Source organism: Pongo pygmaeus, chromosome 1 (genome assembly GCF_028885625.2).
Source record: "Pongo pygmaeus isolate AG05252 chromosome 1, NHGRI_mPonPyg2-v2.0_pri, whole genome shotgun sequence".
Lineage (NCBI taxonomy): Eukaryota > Metazoa > Chordata > Mammalia > Primates > Hominidae > Pongo > Pongo pygmaeus.
The window spans coordinates 210,873,325-210,888,170 of NC_072373.2; the positions used below are offsets into that span (position 1 = coordinate 210,873,325).

Here is a 14,846-nt window from a genome sequence, read left to right on the forward strand (position 1 = left end):
TCTACCCTATGTCTTGGACTCCTTAGATTCTGAAGGAGTGGTCCCCTCACTGGCGCTCCATTGTTGCCTGGACAAAAACCAACCAGGCCCAGCTGTGCCACTTAACAAAGATGCTGGTGACCTTCTAAAAGATGACAACAAACCCATGCCATGGACTCCCATTCTTTACTTTCCATCACAGACAAGAGAGCCCGGCTGTGTGATGACAGCTGTGCAAAGCTTGTTCCTACTGGAGGGACAAGCCTCCCAGGCCTTTGGGTACCCACAGAAGCTCCCTGCTGTGGGGAGCAATACTAGGATGAAAATAGCACAGGGTCTGTCAGAAAAGTGTCCCTTTCTCCTGGGGGACTCCCTGATCCTCGCCACCACCTGCAGGCTCTAGGCCACCTGCACCAGCTCAAGCAAAAGCCTTTCTGTCAAGGGAATGGGAGATCAAGTTCCCAGGGTCAGCTTCCCAGCAAATCATGCCCTTCCAGGCCCACCCACCACCAGCACCAGGTCTTCAGCTTCCTTTCAGCCTTTCCTGGGTGCCATCTCCCTCAGACCACAGGGCCTTTGCAGGCTGTTCCTCCATTTAAACTCTCTCTACTTCTTTCTCTACCTGGGGAAATTTTTGAGATCCCTGGTCAATCATTTCTTCCACAGAGAAGCCCTCATTGACCCCCTGCCCAGAAGAGACAGACCCATAAAACACTCTTATAGCCCCATGGAATTTTTTTTTTTTTTTTTTTTTGAGACAGAGTCTCACTCTGTCACCCAGGCTGGAGTGCAGTGGTGCAATCTTGTCTAACTGCAACCTCCGCCTCCCGGGTTTAAGCGATTCTTCTGCCTCAGCCTCCCAAGCAGCTGGGACTACAGGCCTGCACCACCACACCCAGCTAATTTTTGTATTTTTAGTAGAGACAGGGTTTCACCATATTGGCCAGGCTGGTCTCAAACTCCTGACCTTATGATCCGCCCACCTCAGCCTCCCAAAATGCTGGGATTACAGGTGTGAGCCACTGCACCTGGCCCACCCCATGGAACTTTCTATCAAGCTACTTACCTCTATTTGTAAGTGTCCATTCAGTATGTAATGAGTAATATCTGTCTCCCCACTGGACTGTAAGCTCCATGAGAGCAGGAACCACACCTGGTTTTGCTCTCTGGTGGATGCCCACCACATACTAGGTCCTCAATATAGTTTATTGACTCAAGAAGCAATTAATCCTTCCAGGAATAAGGTTATCCCATTTTGCTTAGAAATCCTTAAAGGTCTGAGGGAAGCAACACAAGGCTGAGTGATGAGATGTAGCAGATAAGGGCCGTCAGCATAGTGCCACCATATAGGGCATTAACAAATGAGATTCATTTATTCTGCCATTTTTATCGTTAGGATAATGATGATGATGGTGGTGGTGATGATGATGATGATGGTGGTGGTGTTAGTGGTAATGATTGTGATGGTGATGACAGTGATAGTAATGGTGAGTATGATGATGGTAATTTCATGATGATTATGATGGTGATAATGATGATGGTGATAATGATGATAATGGTGATGGTGATGATGATGGTGATGGTGATGATGATTATGGTGATGTCGATAGTGATTATGATGACGATAATGGTGATGGTGAAATGGTGATGGTGATGGTGAAGATGATGATGGTGACGGTAATGGTAATGATGATGATGATGGTGATGGTGATAATGATGTTGATGGCAATGATGGTGATGTTGATGGTGATAATTATGGTGATGGTGACTATAATGATGGTGATGGTGATAAAGATGATAGTGATGACAGTGATGTTGATGGTGATGATAATGGTGATGAGGATGATGATGTGGTGATTTTATTAGTCCATTCTTGCATTGTTATAAAGGAATATCTGAAACTGAGTAATTTATAAAGAAAAGAGGTTCTGTAGGCTGTACAAGAAGTATAGTGGCTTCTGCTTCTCAGGAGGCCTCAGGAAACTTAAATTGTTGGGAAAAGGGCTTGTGGGGTACCTGTATAAACTGGCCATAAAAATATAGGACAATAAGTTATGAAAAGCCACAAAAGGCCTCTGAGGAGGAAAGCCTCCTAATTGCCATCATGTTCCCATGCTCAGAGCGAGACCCACTCTCTTATCTCTAAACACTGTGTTGAAGGAGAAAGACACTCCTTTGAAGCACTGGAATGTGGACAGACGTGTAGGCTCCTAGTTAAGCCCACTCCCACTAGCTACTCTCTGATAAGTTAAAGATACACTGAGCACAAAGGAGATTCATTTAAACCGCTATTGCTATAAATTACACCTATGATGCACTGCCACCCTTTCACTGTTTTGCCCTGAACATCTGCTTCTTAGATCTAAGTGATTGTACCCAATAAATAGTGTGGAGACCAGAGCTCTGAGCCTTTTGCAGCCTCCATTTTGCAACTGATCCCCTGGCTTCCACCTTTATGAACTCTTAACCTGCCTTTTCTCATTCCTTTGTTGCCACCAGACTTTGGGTACCCTACGGGTGGTGTTGAGGCTGGTCCCCAACATTCTGGTGCCCAATATGGGGCCTGAAAGAATCCGGTGAAGGAACACTCAAGTCTGTGAAACAGAGGACCAACAGACAAAGGACTCCCAAGGACGAAAAAGTTTCAAGCTCTGCAGGTATGCGGGGCACTTGGAGAAAGCTAGGAACACAAATGGGACAAACTGAAAGTAAGTACACCATGTATTTGAGCTTGCTACAGCAGCTCTTGAAGCATGGTGGGGTAAAAGTTGATATGGAAAATCTTATGGATTTGTTTCATGCTGTGGAACAATTTTGCCCTTGGTTCCCGGAACAGGGAACTTTGGAATTAAAAGATTGGGAAAGAGTTGGAAAGGACCTTAAAGGAGCACATAGAAAGGGAAAGGAAATCCTTTGCCTGTTTGGTCAGTTTGGTCATTGGTGTGTGCAGCACCGGAGCCTTTTCAGACAGATGATGAGACTGAGTCAGAGGAGGAGAGAGAGGAGTTTAATAATCAGGACTCTGAACCACCTCTACCAAGTACTAACAAAAAGGAGGGTCCAGAGATGATTTCTCACAATCTCCCCAGTCTCCCTAAACCTACTCAGAAAATTGTTCAGCCCATGGCTCCTTCAGAGGAATGTCCGGAATGGCCACCTCCTCCTCAGCCAAGTGAGTGTAGGGGGAGGGAGCCCAAGACTCAGCTCGCTGTGCCCATTATTGCCCGACCAGCAGTTCATTATGGAGAGGGGGAAATTCAGGCTCATCCTGCAGCTCACTATGGAGAAGGGGCCACACAGGCTTCCATTCGTCAGTCACGACAAAGTGGGGACTTGGAGACTTGGTAGTTTCCAGTGACTACAATACTGCCTCAGCAGGCTGGGGGGCATGCTCAGGCTCACTAGGAACCTTTTCCTTTTAAAATATTAAAAGATTAAAACAAGCAATAGGGCAGTATGGACCTAACTCACCTTATGTTCAGGCCTTATTACAGGCTGTGGCTTATGACAAATGTCTGTGCTCCTATGATTGGGAGACATTAGCTTGGTCTACTTTATCCCCTTCTCAATTTTTACAATTTAAGACTTGGTGGACAGATGAGGCCACTAATCAGGTGCATAGAAATGCTAGATCTCAGCCTCCTGTTAACATTACCTTTGATCAATTGCTTGGAATAGGGCAAGCCTGGGGTACAATAGAACAACAGATAGTGATGAATGATGAAGCCATTGCATAAATCTTATCAGTGTGTATGAGGACCTGGGAGAAGATTCAGGATCCCGGTGTTATATATCCCTCCTTTAATTCAGTCAGACGGGGCCCTAACGAACCTTACCCAGATTTCATTGCCTGCCTACAAGATGCAGCTCAAAAGGCTATCTTGGATGCACATGCCCGAGAGACAATTGTCCAACTATTGGCCTTTGAGAATGCTAATTCTGAGTGCCAGGCGGCCATTAGACCTGTTAAAAGAAAAGCACCAAAAGACAAGGTATTAAGTCAATATATTAAAGCCCGTGACGGCATTGGAGGACATGTATACAAAGCTAACCTCCTAGGCCAGGCAATGGCAGGCTTAAAAGTTGGAAATAACACACAGAAGTTCTCAGGGTCCTGTTAAAATTGTGGACAAATGGGACATACTAAAAAACAATGTAAGAAGGATCAAAACAACAAAAACACATGATAACTTTTCCTCAGCCTAAAGAGCTGAATTACAGGCAGTGATTACAGTATTAAAAGATTTTAATCAGCCAGTTAATATTCTTTCAGACTCAGCTTATGTTGTACAAGCTACTCAGCATATTGAAACTGCCTTCATTAAATATATTATTGATGAACAGCTTTATCAATTGTTCAACTCTTTACAAACAACTGTGCATACTCAGGATTTTCCTTTCTATATAACTCATATCTGAGCACATGCCAATCTTCCAGAATGCTTGACTGAGGCTAATGAGCAAGCTGACTTGTTGGTTTCCCCCATACTTACTGATGCCCAAAGTTTCCACTCATTAACACACCTTAATGCAGCAGGACTTAAAAACAAACATCAAATTATGTGGAAACAGGCCAAGGACATTGTACAACATTGTCCTCAGTGCCAGGTACTGCAACTATCCCATCAAGAAACTAATGTTAACCCTTGAGGGTTGACACCTAACATGATCTGACAAATGGATGTCACCCATGCTGCTGCATTTGGCAAACTTTCTTATGTCCATGTGATCATAGACACATATTCTCATTTTATATGGGCTACTTGCCAAACCAGCAAGACTGCAGCACATATAAAAAGACACTTGCTTTCCTGTTTGCTGTTGTAGAAATTCCACAAAAATTAAAAACAAACAATGGACCAGGCTACTTTAGTAAATCTTTCCAAACATTTTTAAAACAATAGACCATTGAACACAGTACGAGTATCCCGTATAATTCTCAAGGGCAAGCGATTGTTGAGCGAGCCAATTGAACCTTAAAAATGCAATTACATAAACAGAAAATAGAGGGAGATAGGGAAAATTCCACCCCTCATATGCAATTACAATTGGTTCTTGTTACCTTAAATTTTTTTAGCATCTCCTGGAATCACGTTACTACAGCAGGTGAACAGCATTTAACAGGACAGAAGGTAAATGTTCATGAGGAAAAACCTGTGTGGTGGACGGACTTTAAAACAAAGTCCTAGGAAAGAGGGAGAGTTATAACATGGGGAAGAGGGTTTGCTTGTATTTCCCCAGGAGAAAACCAGCTTCCAGTTTAGGTACCTACAAGACATCTTAAACTCTACCATGAGCAAAATTCCAAAGAAGAGAAAAGGATTTTGGAACCAAGATCTCCACCTCCCAGCATGCCTGATGGCTCGAATGAATGTTTCAGCTGACCAGATGAAGACCAACAAAACCCATCAAGCAAGCCCACCGACTTGAGGACAGATCAAGAGGCTGACCCAGCTTGCAGAAAAAAACCGAAAAGCACAACAAAAACCACTAACTGCAAGTAACCTGATGGTGGCTATAATTGCGGTAATTACCATGGCGGTAAGTCTCCCTGTGGCTACAGCAGACCAAAATTATACCTATTAGGCATATGTCCCATTTCCGCCTTTAATTAGGCCTGTCACGTAGTTGGAACCCCCAGTTGAGGTTTATATTAATGATAGTGTTTGGATGCCTGAGCCTACAGACACTCATGGGCCCTGTCAACCCAGAGGAGGAAGGAATGTTAATAAATGTGTCCATGGGTTATCAGTTCCCCCCTCTTTGCATAGGGCCAGCTATCAGTTGCTTAAAAGGCTACTGACAACATTGGCTAGTTAAAATTCCAGGTCATAATCAAAGACCGGTATCCTATCATTTATTTTCTGGATGGAGCCCAGATCATTCACAAAGTTCGGTTCAATTAAAACAGTTCAAGCCCAGAAAAGAGAGGTGTCAACAACCTCAACAATGGTCAAAGAATTTAGAAATATTGATTTGGAAAAATTGCATCTCTGATCATGCTGTGGTACTACAAAATAATTTCTATGGAATTGTCATTGATTGGTCCCCTAAGGGGACCTTTGCAGTTAATTGTACCAATGAGAATAATAGATGCAAGACAGGACTAAAACAGAAACTATACAATCAAAAGGATGACACTATTTACACTAAAAAACATGCCCAGTTTCCCATAACTTGGACTGATTTTGGTGCAGCCGGCCCACAACCTAAAATGATTAATCCAATAATGGGCCCTGAACATCCCAAATTATGGAAGTTAATGGCCCAATCTCATATTCAGGTTTAGGAAGAAAAATATTATCTTTAAAAAAAAGTGAGAGACTTCAATTTGTGTATCAGTTTCCTTCCAACCGAACGGTGCCCATTCAAAGTTGTGTCAAGCCTCCTTTTATGTTGATGGTCGGAAATATTGATATTCGACCTAATTCTCAAACTATTACTTGTCAAACCTGTCGCCTTTTCACCTGTATTGATTCCACATTTGATGTAAAAACATCTGTGTTGCTGGTGAAGGCTAGAGAAGGAGTTTGGATACCGGTTTCCCTCAATAGACCTTAGGAAGCCTCTCTTTCCATTCATATTGTCACAGAAATGTTAAAAGGAGTGTTTACCAGAACAAAAAAAGTTTATTTTTACCCTTATAGCAGTCATTATAGGCCTTATTGCAGTCATAGCTACTGCTGTGGCTGCTAGAATTGCTTTACACTCCTCTGTTCAAACTGCAAAATAGGTAAACAATTGACAAAAGAATTCCTGAAAATTGTAGAATTCTCAGACCTGGATAGACCAAAAATTGGCAAACCAAACAAATTATCTTAGACTGTTATTTAGATAGGAGATCATATAATGAGCTTAGAGCATCGATTGCAAATGCAATATAATTGGAATACTTCTGATTTCTGCATAACTCCCCATTCGTATAATGGTACTCAACATCATTAGAAAAAAGTTAGACATCATCTGGAAGGAAAGAATAAAAATTTAACATTAAATGTAGCCAAATTTAAGGAACAGGTTTTTAAATCATCTCAGGCTCATTTAACTCTCCTGCCTAGGACTAACACTCTTGCTGGAGCTGCTGATGGACTTTCAAACATAAACCCTCTGAAATGATTTAAGACCACTGGAGGATCAACTATTGCAAATTGTGCTTTAATGTGTATCTGTTTATACTGTTTGCTTTTAGTCTACAGATGTGAAAGACGCCTCTGAAAAAAAACCAGACACCACGAACAAGCCATAATAGCAATGGCGGTTTTAAAAAAGAAAAAAGGGGGGCATGTTGGGAAAAGGGCTTGTGGGGTACTTGTATAAACTGGCCATAAAAATATAGGACAATAAGTTGTGGAAAGCCACTAGAGGCCTCTGAGGAGGAAAGCCTCCTAATTGCCATCATGTTTCCATGCTCAGAGCGAGACCTGCTCTCTTACCTGTAAACACTGTGTTCAAGGAGAAATACACTCCTTTGAAGCACTGGAATGTGGACAGACATGCAGGCTCCTAGTTAAGCCCACTCCCACTAGCTACTCTCTGATAAGTTAAAGATACACTGTTTGAGCACAAAGTAGATTCATTTAAACCACTATTGCTATAAATTACGCCTATGATGCACTGCCACCCTTTCACTGTTTCGCCCTGAACATCTGCTTCTTAGATCTAAGTAATTGTACTCAATAAACAGTGTGGAGACCAGAGCTCTGAGCCTTTTGCAGCCTCCATTTTGCAACTGGCCCCCTGGCTCCCACCTTTATGAACTCTTAACCTGTCTTTTCTCATTTCTTTGGTGCCACTGGACTTCAGGTACTCTACAGGTGGTGAAAATTGACACTAATTTTCAGTTGTTTAGAAGGTAACTCCTCAGTGATTCACTGTTTGGGCTCTCATAACCCAGGCCAGGAGAGCCAGGGGCTTCCAGGAGATCAAAAGGAAATGGTGAACAAAGGTCTCCCTTTTCAGGAGACCATGACTCACAGCCGCTAGGGGAATGGTACTAAACCATTAGAAAACAGCACTAGGGGAATGGTACTAAACCATTAGAAACTGCCCCCCATGATCCAATCACCTCCCATCAGGCCCCACCTCCAGCACTGGGGATTACATCTCAATGTGAGATTTGGGTAGGGACACAGATAAAAACCATATTAATGATATTGATGGTGATGAGGATGGTGATGGTGATGGCAATGGTGATGATGATGGTAATATTGATGGTGATGGTGATGATGGTAATGATGATGATGATGACGATACTGATAGTGATTATGATGATGATACTGATAGTGATTATGATGATGATGATGATGATGAACTTCTAAGCTAAAAGGGAGAAGTTTATACTAAGAAAAAAAAGATATCACTGAGAGGCTGGGCCCTGTTCCCTCCACTCACCTCCAACCTAACAACCCTCCATCGTGAAAGTTAAAACCTGTCAAGTAGGGACAGTAATCCCATCAAAGTGCTGGGAGCCCTGGCCAGGCCGCATGCTATACCCCAGTGGGAGTAAGTGCCTTGAGCTCCTGGGGCATCTGCTTCCTCCGTGGCCAGGGAAAGGAGAAAAGGAGGCACCCAATATTTATGGCTCCCGGGCAAGGCCTCCTGCAATGGCTTTACACATTTCATTTCCATTTCTTCTGGTCTACAACCTTGACAGGACAGTCTAGTTATCTCTATTTTATGGATGATGAAGCTGGGCTCAGAGAAGTGGTAGGACTGGCCAAGATCACACAGCCCCTAAGTGCAGAAGCCATCATTCAAGCCCTGGTCTTGCTGATGCTTTCTACCACATTGTGCCAATGGGTGGAGACCATAAAATCAATTACCTTTCCTCAAATGTCTGAACTGTCCTCCAAGAACAAGTCCTACCAGCACTCCAGCTTCAAACCTCAACTGAGAGCACCTCTGCCTGGAAGCCTGCCTGGCTTTTTCTGTTTGGCTCTGGCCCTACAGTCTTTACTTTTCTGCTACATGTATAGACCTGCAGGGACTTGGAGGAGCCCTGTCCTAGCCAGGCCAGGATTCAAAATGGGTCACAAAAACGATCGTCTCAGAAACCTGGCCCTTCCTGGGAAACACCCCTTATGCCACCACAGGAATTGCTGTGGGCCAGACCTCCTAGGGAATCGACGCTAATTTTCAGTTGTTTAGAAGGTAACTCCTCAGTGATTCACTGTTTGGGCTCTCGTAACCCAGGCCAGGAGAGCCAGAGGCTGCCAGGAGATCAAAAGGAAATGGTGAACAAAGGTCTCCCTTTTCAGGAGACCATGACTCACAGCTGCTAGGTGATCCTGGGCAGGTGGACTCACCTCTCTGACCCCTTCTCCCTGCAAGTCTTCTCTGAAGCAGGGTGAGAAGAGCCCAGCACGAAGAGAGTTCCAGGAGGAGTTATTAGCAGGAAATGAATGGGAGGGGCAGGGAGACAAGGGTTTCCTGGGCTTTACTAGTATTTTATTTATTTATTTTTTTCTGAGACTGAGTCTCACTCTATCACCCAGGGTGGAGTGCAGTGGCGTGATCTCGGCTCACTGCAACCTCCTCCTCCCAGGTTCAAGCGATTCTCCTGCCTCAGCCTCCTGAGCAGCTGGGATTACAGGTGCACACCACCACACCTGGCTAATTTTTGTATTTTCAGTAGAGATGGGGTTTCACCATCTCTCGAACTCCTGACCTTAAGTGATCCACCTGCCTTGGCCTCTTAAAGTGCTGTGATAACAGGTGTGAGCCACCGTGCCCCGCTGATAAAAGGTTTTTAACACAAGAGTATTAACACTCAGCCCTCCTCTCCTTACTCCAAGGCGAAACCTCCCCGGGCCTCTATCCTCCGGCTGGTTGGGGTCAGGGAATTTGTGTCGGGATTCTTTCCAGCCTACAGGGTGAGACCCAGACTCAGTGGGTTTGGTCTCCTCTCCTGGAAGGGAGGCTGGCTCCAGGCCCTAGACCAGCTCCTGAAGCCTGGAGCCTGCTGGTTAGGCCCAGGGCTGCAGTACACCTGTTGTCATGGGCCCTGGGCACATTGGCCTTTGTGGGCTCTTCCTCAATATATTAAATGTTACGACTGTGTTGGTTTGAAGACAAATATAATCCAGGTGGGATGGTACTCGTTTTTCTCCTACTTTTATAAGAAATTAACACATTCTGTTGGGGTTAAAAGTAGCATGGGTGCTAGGCACCACCTCCACTTTGTGCTGGATGAGTTGGCCCAGGTGAAGCCCTTTGGGTTGCCTGGGTTTAAATTCTAGCTCATCACTTATGCATGTGCCTCAGTTTCTTCCTCTGTAAGATGGGGATGACTGCAGCGCCCACATGATGGGGCTGTGGTCCTGCTTGAAAGGGGCTCGGCACAGCAACTGGTGCATAGCAAGTACTTGGTGAGGGCTGGCTGCCTGGTTGTGTGTGAGTTTTCCGTCCTCTTGTGCGGGAGGCAAGAGGGACACCTTCTATCCTCATAATACAGGCAGGAAAACTGAGGTTTCAAGCAAGGGAAAGGACCTGCCCACGGCCGCCTAATACGCAGTGGAACCAGGACTCCAAGGCCACAGACCCAGCGACTGCCAGGCTCTGAACAGTGACGGAGGTACATGGTCAGTGATCCCAGTCACAGACCAGAGCAGGAGGGTCGGGGAGGGGAAGCGCCAGGCCAGGCCGGGGCCCCTGCCTCCGGTTCTACCTGGGTGGAAACTCTGAAACAGGACGGACTTGGCCCTGGGCACATCCAGGCTGTGAGAACTGAGATTTTTCAGTCTCTCTGAGTCTCAGTCAAGTGGAGATAAGGAAAAGATACCAAGAATGACAAGCACCCGGCACAGCCCGCGCCTCACAGGGTGGTCAATGGATGATTTTTTGGAAAGGGTGGGCGACAGGAAGGGTGTGAGTAGAAAGAGCCACGAGATTGCCCGCCATCCCCCACACTGCCTGGAAGCAGAGCCCACAGGCCCCAGCTGGCCCCTCCCCGGGGACTTGGCCAAAGTGTCAGACCTGGAAGAATCGTTGCATCACTGGGCACTCACGGGTTAATGACAGGGAGTGGACAGGACCTGGGTATTTAACTAATTAGGAGGCTCCCTGAGATCAGAGGTGGCCCTGCTGCTTTCTTCTGCTGACTTCTGTGCTCCTTGTGCACCTCCCTTCCCCCCAACCTGGGATGAAACCTCCCCACGTGCTGGTGTTCCTTTGCCTCCTGGGTAAGTGATCTTTGTGACCGTCAGCCTTCTGCCCCATCTGACAACCCCAAGCTCCCTGGATGCCCCTGAGCCTGGCCCTACCGAGGGTGTGGTGGATACCAAACACTGGAGGCTGCCCCCTTCCTGCCACCAGGGTGACCCTGAGGCCAGTTTTGCCTGAGCCAGCAGTGGCTGGAGCAGAGGGGAGGAGAATGAAGGCTGGAAGGGGTGAGGGGCATGGGCCAGGGGCTGGCGCGTCCTGGATGGCACACCCTAGGCTCCTTCTCCTACCCTAACTTCCATGTTTGGCTCCAACCTGCAGAGGTGGGCAGGATTCAGCCCCATGGCTGAGTCAGGAGCACCGGGAAGAATCTGGGGAGGTCAGCTGAGGTGGTCAGGTGACAGGTCCAGTGATGAGACTTGGGGGGACAGAGTGTTCCTGGGTGAGATAAGGGCTGACACCTGGGGAGGACTGGTGGCTGGTGGGGAGCCCCTGGAAGGGGTGAATGAGTGATATCGTAGTAGATAGAAGAGTGGGAGGGGACATTGTGGGGGCTGACACACTGGAGGTGAGGACTAGGGGATGAAGGTGCAAAGGATGTCATTGGCAATATTATTACTTATTACCACAGTTGTTGTTGAGAGTGGGTTGCTTTGGGGAGGTGAGCTTAACTGGACAACTGGAGAGATGCCTGTGATCAGATTTGAGGGGACATCAGGGGAAGTTGGCTGCAGAGGGTGGGGCCCTCCCTCTCCCTCTCCCTCTCCCTCTCCCTCTCCCTCTCCCTCTCCCTCTCCCTCTCCCTCTCCGTCTCCGTCTCCCTCTCCCTCTCCGTCTCCCTCTCCGTCTCCCTCTCCCTCTCCCTCTCCCTCTCCCTCTCCCTCTCCCTCTCCCTCTCCCTCTCCCCAGTGGCTCTGGTCACCGGGAACCTGGTTCAGTTTGGGGTGATGATCGAGAAGATGACAGGCAAGTCCGCCCTGCAGTACAACGACTATGGCTGTTACTGCGGCATCGGTGGCTCCCACTGGCCGGTGGACCAGACTGACTGGTGAGGAAGCGGCCTGCAGGGGGACCTCCATGGGGATGGAGGAGCTGGGGGATCCTGGGAGGCTGCTGGGAGAAGGGGGGAGCCTGGGGGCACCTGGAAAATTCAGGCTGATCTCTCCTCTGGGCTGCTTTGGGCTCGGGGCCCCCGAGCAGCCCCTGGTCCAGCCCAGCCTGGCTCACAGGTCCCTCCAGGTCAACCATGATCCTTACAGGTGCTGCCATGCCCACGACTGCTGCTACGGGCATCTGGAGAAGCTGGGCTGTGAGCCCAAACTGGAAAAGTATCTTTTCTTTGTCAGCAAACGTGGCATTTTCTGTGGTAGGTGGACAGCCCTGAAGTGACCCAGACACTCTGCGGTGAGGTGGGTGGAGGCAGCTTAAGACAGGAAGCCCCTCCTGACAGTGACCTTGGGCCTTATCAGAGCCAGACCCTGGGCTGGAGGCATGGGGTTTCCCGTCACCATGTAACAGTGGAGACCCAGATGTTCACCGGGTACCCAGGCCAGAGAAGCCCGTACCCCATCAGTGCAGCCCTCAGCCCCAGGTATCTCCCTACCCACAGACACCTCCCAGCTCCAGCCTCTGGAAAGAGGAGCAGAGGGGTCTGAGCTGAGCCAGGGCCCAGAGGAGCTGGACTCAGGCACCCTCCCAGGCCTCAACAGGAGCTAAAGGTGAAGTCCTTAGGACAGAACGAGCTGGGGCTTTGACTGGGGACAGCAAATGCTGTTTCCAAAGGCTGACTCCTCACTGGGAGTGAGGCTGGACCCATTTGCTCAGCTGTGCCGTGTCCAGTGCCCATTTGGACCAATTAGCTTTCCTTCAGTCCCAGGCCCAGGCAAGCAGCCTAAACCAAGTGAGACTGTCGAGGGACCCCACGTGAGAGAGCCAAGCTTTCTCCCTGCCACAAAGCCAGGAGCAGCCTGAAAGAAGGGCAGGGCCTGGTGGACGGATGGTGCAGCACGGAAGGATTCGGGAGGTTGCGGAAGACTCAGCTCAGGTCTCTGAATTCTGTCCTGGGGATGGGGCAGAGCTGGCTCCATTTCCTCTGCAGCCATCCACTCGGCAGGGCAATGTGCCAGGTACTGAGTCTCTGTCGCTGGGAGTCCATGCAAGGCAGGAGCAGCCACCTGCCAGGATCAGGGCTGAGAGGAGTAGGCAGGTGGGTGGAGACATCAGCTGTGGATTCTACCCAGGGTGTCACCTTCCACCTGCCTGTGACTTTGGACAAGTGATGTCATCCCTGGAAAGCCTCTGTTTCCTCATCTATAAAACGGAGAGACTTATACCCACTTCCCCAGCTCAGTCCAGCTCCTGGAAAGAGCCCCCCAAAAGAGGCTGACTGGCTCGGCGTTGAGTCCCTTCCAACCCTGGGTGTTGCTGACATAGCAGGCGTGGGCAGAGCCCTGACAGGAGACGAAGGCTCACCTTCAAGAGGGGAAATGAGGCACCTGGCCTGAGCTGTGAGATACAGTCATGGGGACAAAAGGGAGCCAGAGCCACTGCAGGCAGAGGTGACAGAGGCAGCTGCAGTGGAGAGAGGAAGAGCCTTCTGGGCCCCTCAGAGCTGATGCCAGCTGGCTCTAGGGAGGGCAGGTCAGGGTAGAAGTCTGACTCCCAGGCTGGGCATGGGCTCCATCCACTCTGATGAGGACAGGCAGAGGGCCCTGAGCAGAGCCCAGCTTTGGTCCCAGTGGCCTCCAGCCTGGGCCCACGCCACTCTGGGGCACACATAGCCATCAGATTGAGTTGCTGTCATTTCAAAGCTGTCCTCTCTGCTTGATGGCCACAATCCGCCATCAGCAACGCATCACACAGCGGTGCAGGAGTTGCCTAGAAATCCCCCTGGCCGGGGGCAGTGAGAGTTAGCGAACCACGTGGTGTCCCTAAGGCCGGAGAGAGCTAAGGGCAGTCAGCGTGGGCTTGGGAGAGCAGGGAGGGACAGCGAGGGCAAGCTTCCAGCTTCCCTGGTGTCCTGAGCCACAGTGCGCCCCGCCCTTGTCTCTTGTCTCACCCATCCCTGAAACAACCCGGGAGCTTGGGCTTCCATCAGAATGGAGTTGGTCCAGGTCAAGAACGTGGACCCAGGAGCAGCCAAGAGCTGTCCCACATGTGTCCTGAGCTTCTGTGGTCCCTGACTCACTTTGTCCCATCCAGCCGGCAGGACCACCTGCCAGCGGCTGACCTGCGAGTGTGACAAGAGGGCTGCCCTCTGCTTTCGCCGCAACCTGGGCACCTACAACTGCAAATATGCCCATTATCCCAACAAGCTGTGCACCGGACCCACCCCGCCCTGCTAAGGCTGCGCTCTGCCTCCTCCCTGTCCCTGGAGGTCCCGCCTCGGGCTGCTGTAGTCCCAGGCCTGGGGAACATTGGCACCAAAGGCCCTCACTTTGGAAAATTCCTTTCCTGCAAACCCATCCCTGCTTGAGAGCTCAGAGATATGTCCTGGACCATCACTAGCCTCCCAGGCTACCCCTTCTCTGTAGAAAGAACCCTGCCCCAGGAGCCATGGACCCTTCAGCACCCGGAAGACTGTCACCAGCTTCTGGGATCTCAGCTCCCTCTTCTGAATAAGTGAATAATGTTTTCCCATAATTCTAATGTTCTTTGAGTCTCAAATTCTGTCAATCATTCTAGGATTTAATTCACTAGAGTTTCAT

General features: G+C 48.6%; 1 protein-coding gene across 1 annotated transcript; it reads left to right on the top strand.

Moving 5' to 3' along the window:
* The first annotated feature begins 11,061 nt into the window (after positions 1-11,061).
* On the top strand, positions 11,062-14,846 carry PLA2G2E (phospholipase A2 group IIE). The gene is made up of 4 exons (XM_054455778.1): positions 11,062-11,159; positions 12,049-12,187; positions 12,399-12,505; positions 14,341-14,846. The coding sequence occupies exons 1-4, from the start codon at positions 11,120-11,122 to the stop codon at positions 14,481-14,483; spliced, it is 429 nt and encodes a 142-aa protein (XP_054311753.1). The 5' UTR covers positions 11,062-11,119; the 3' UTR covers positions 14,484-14,846.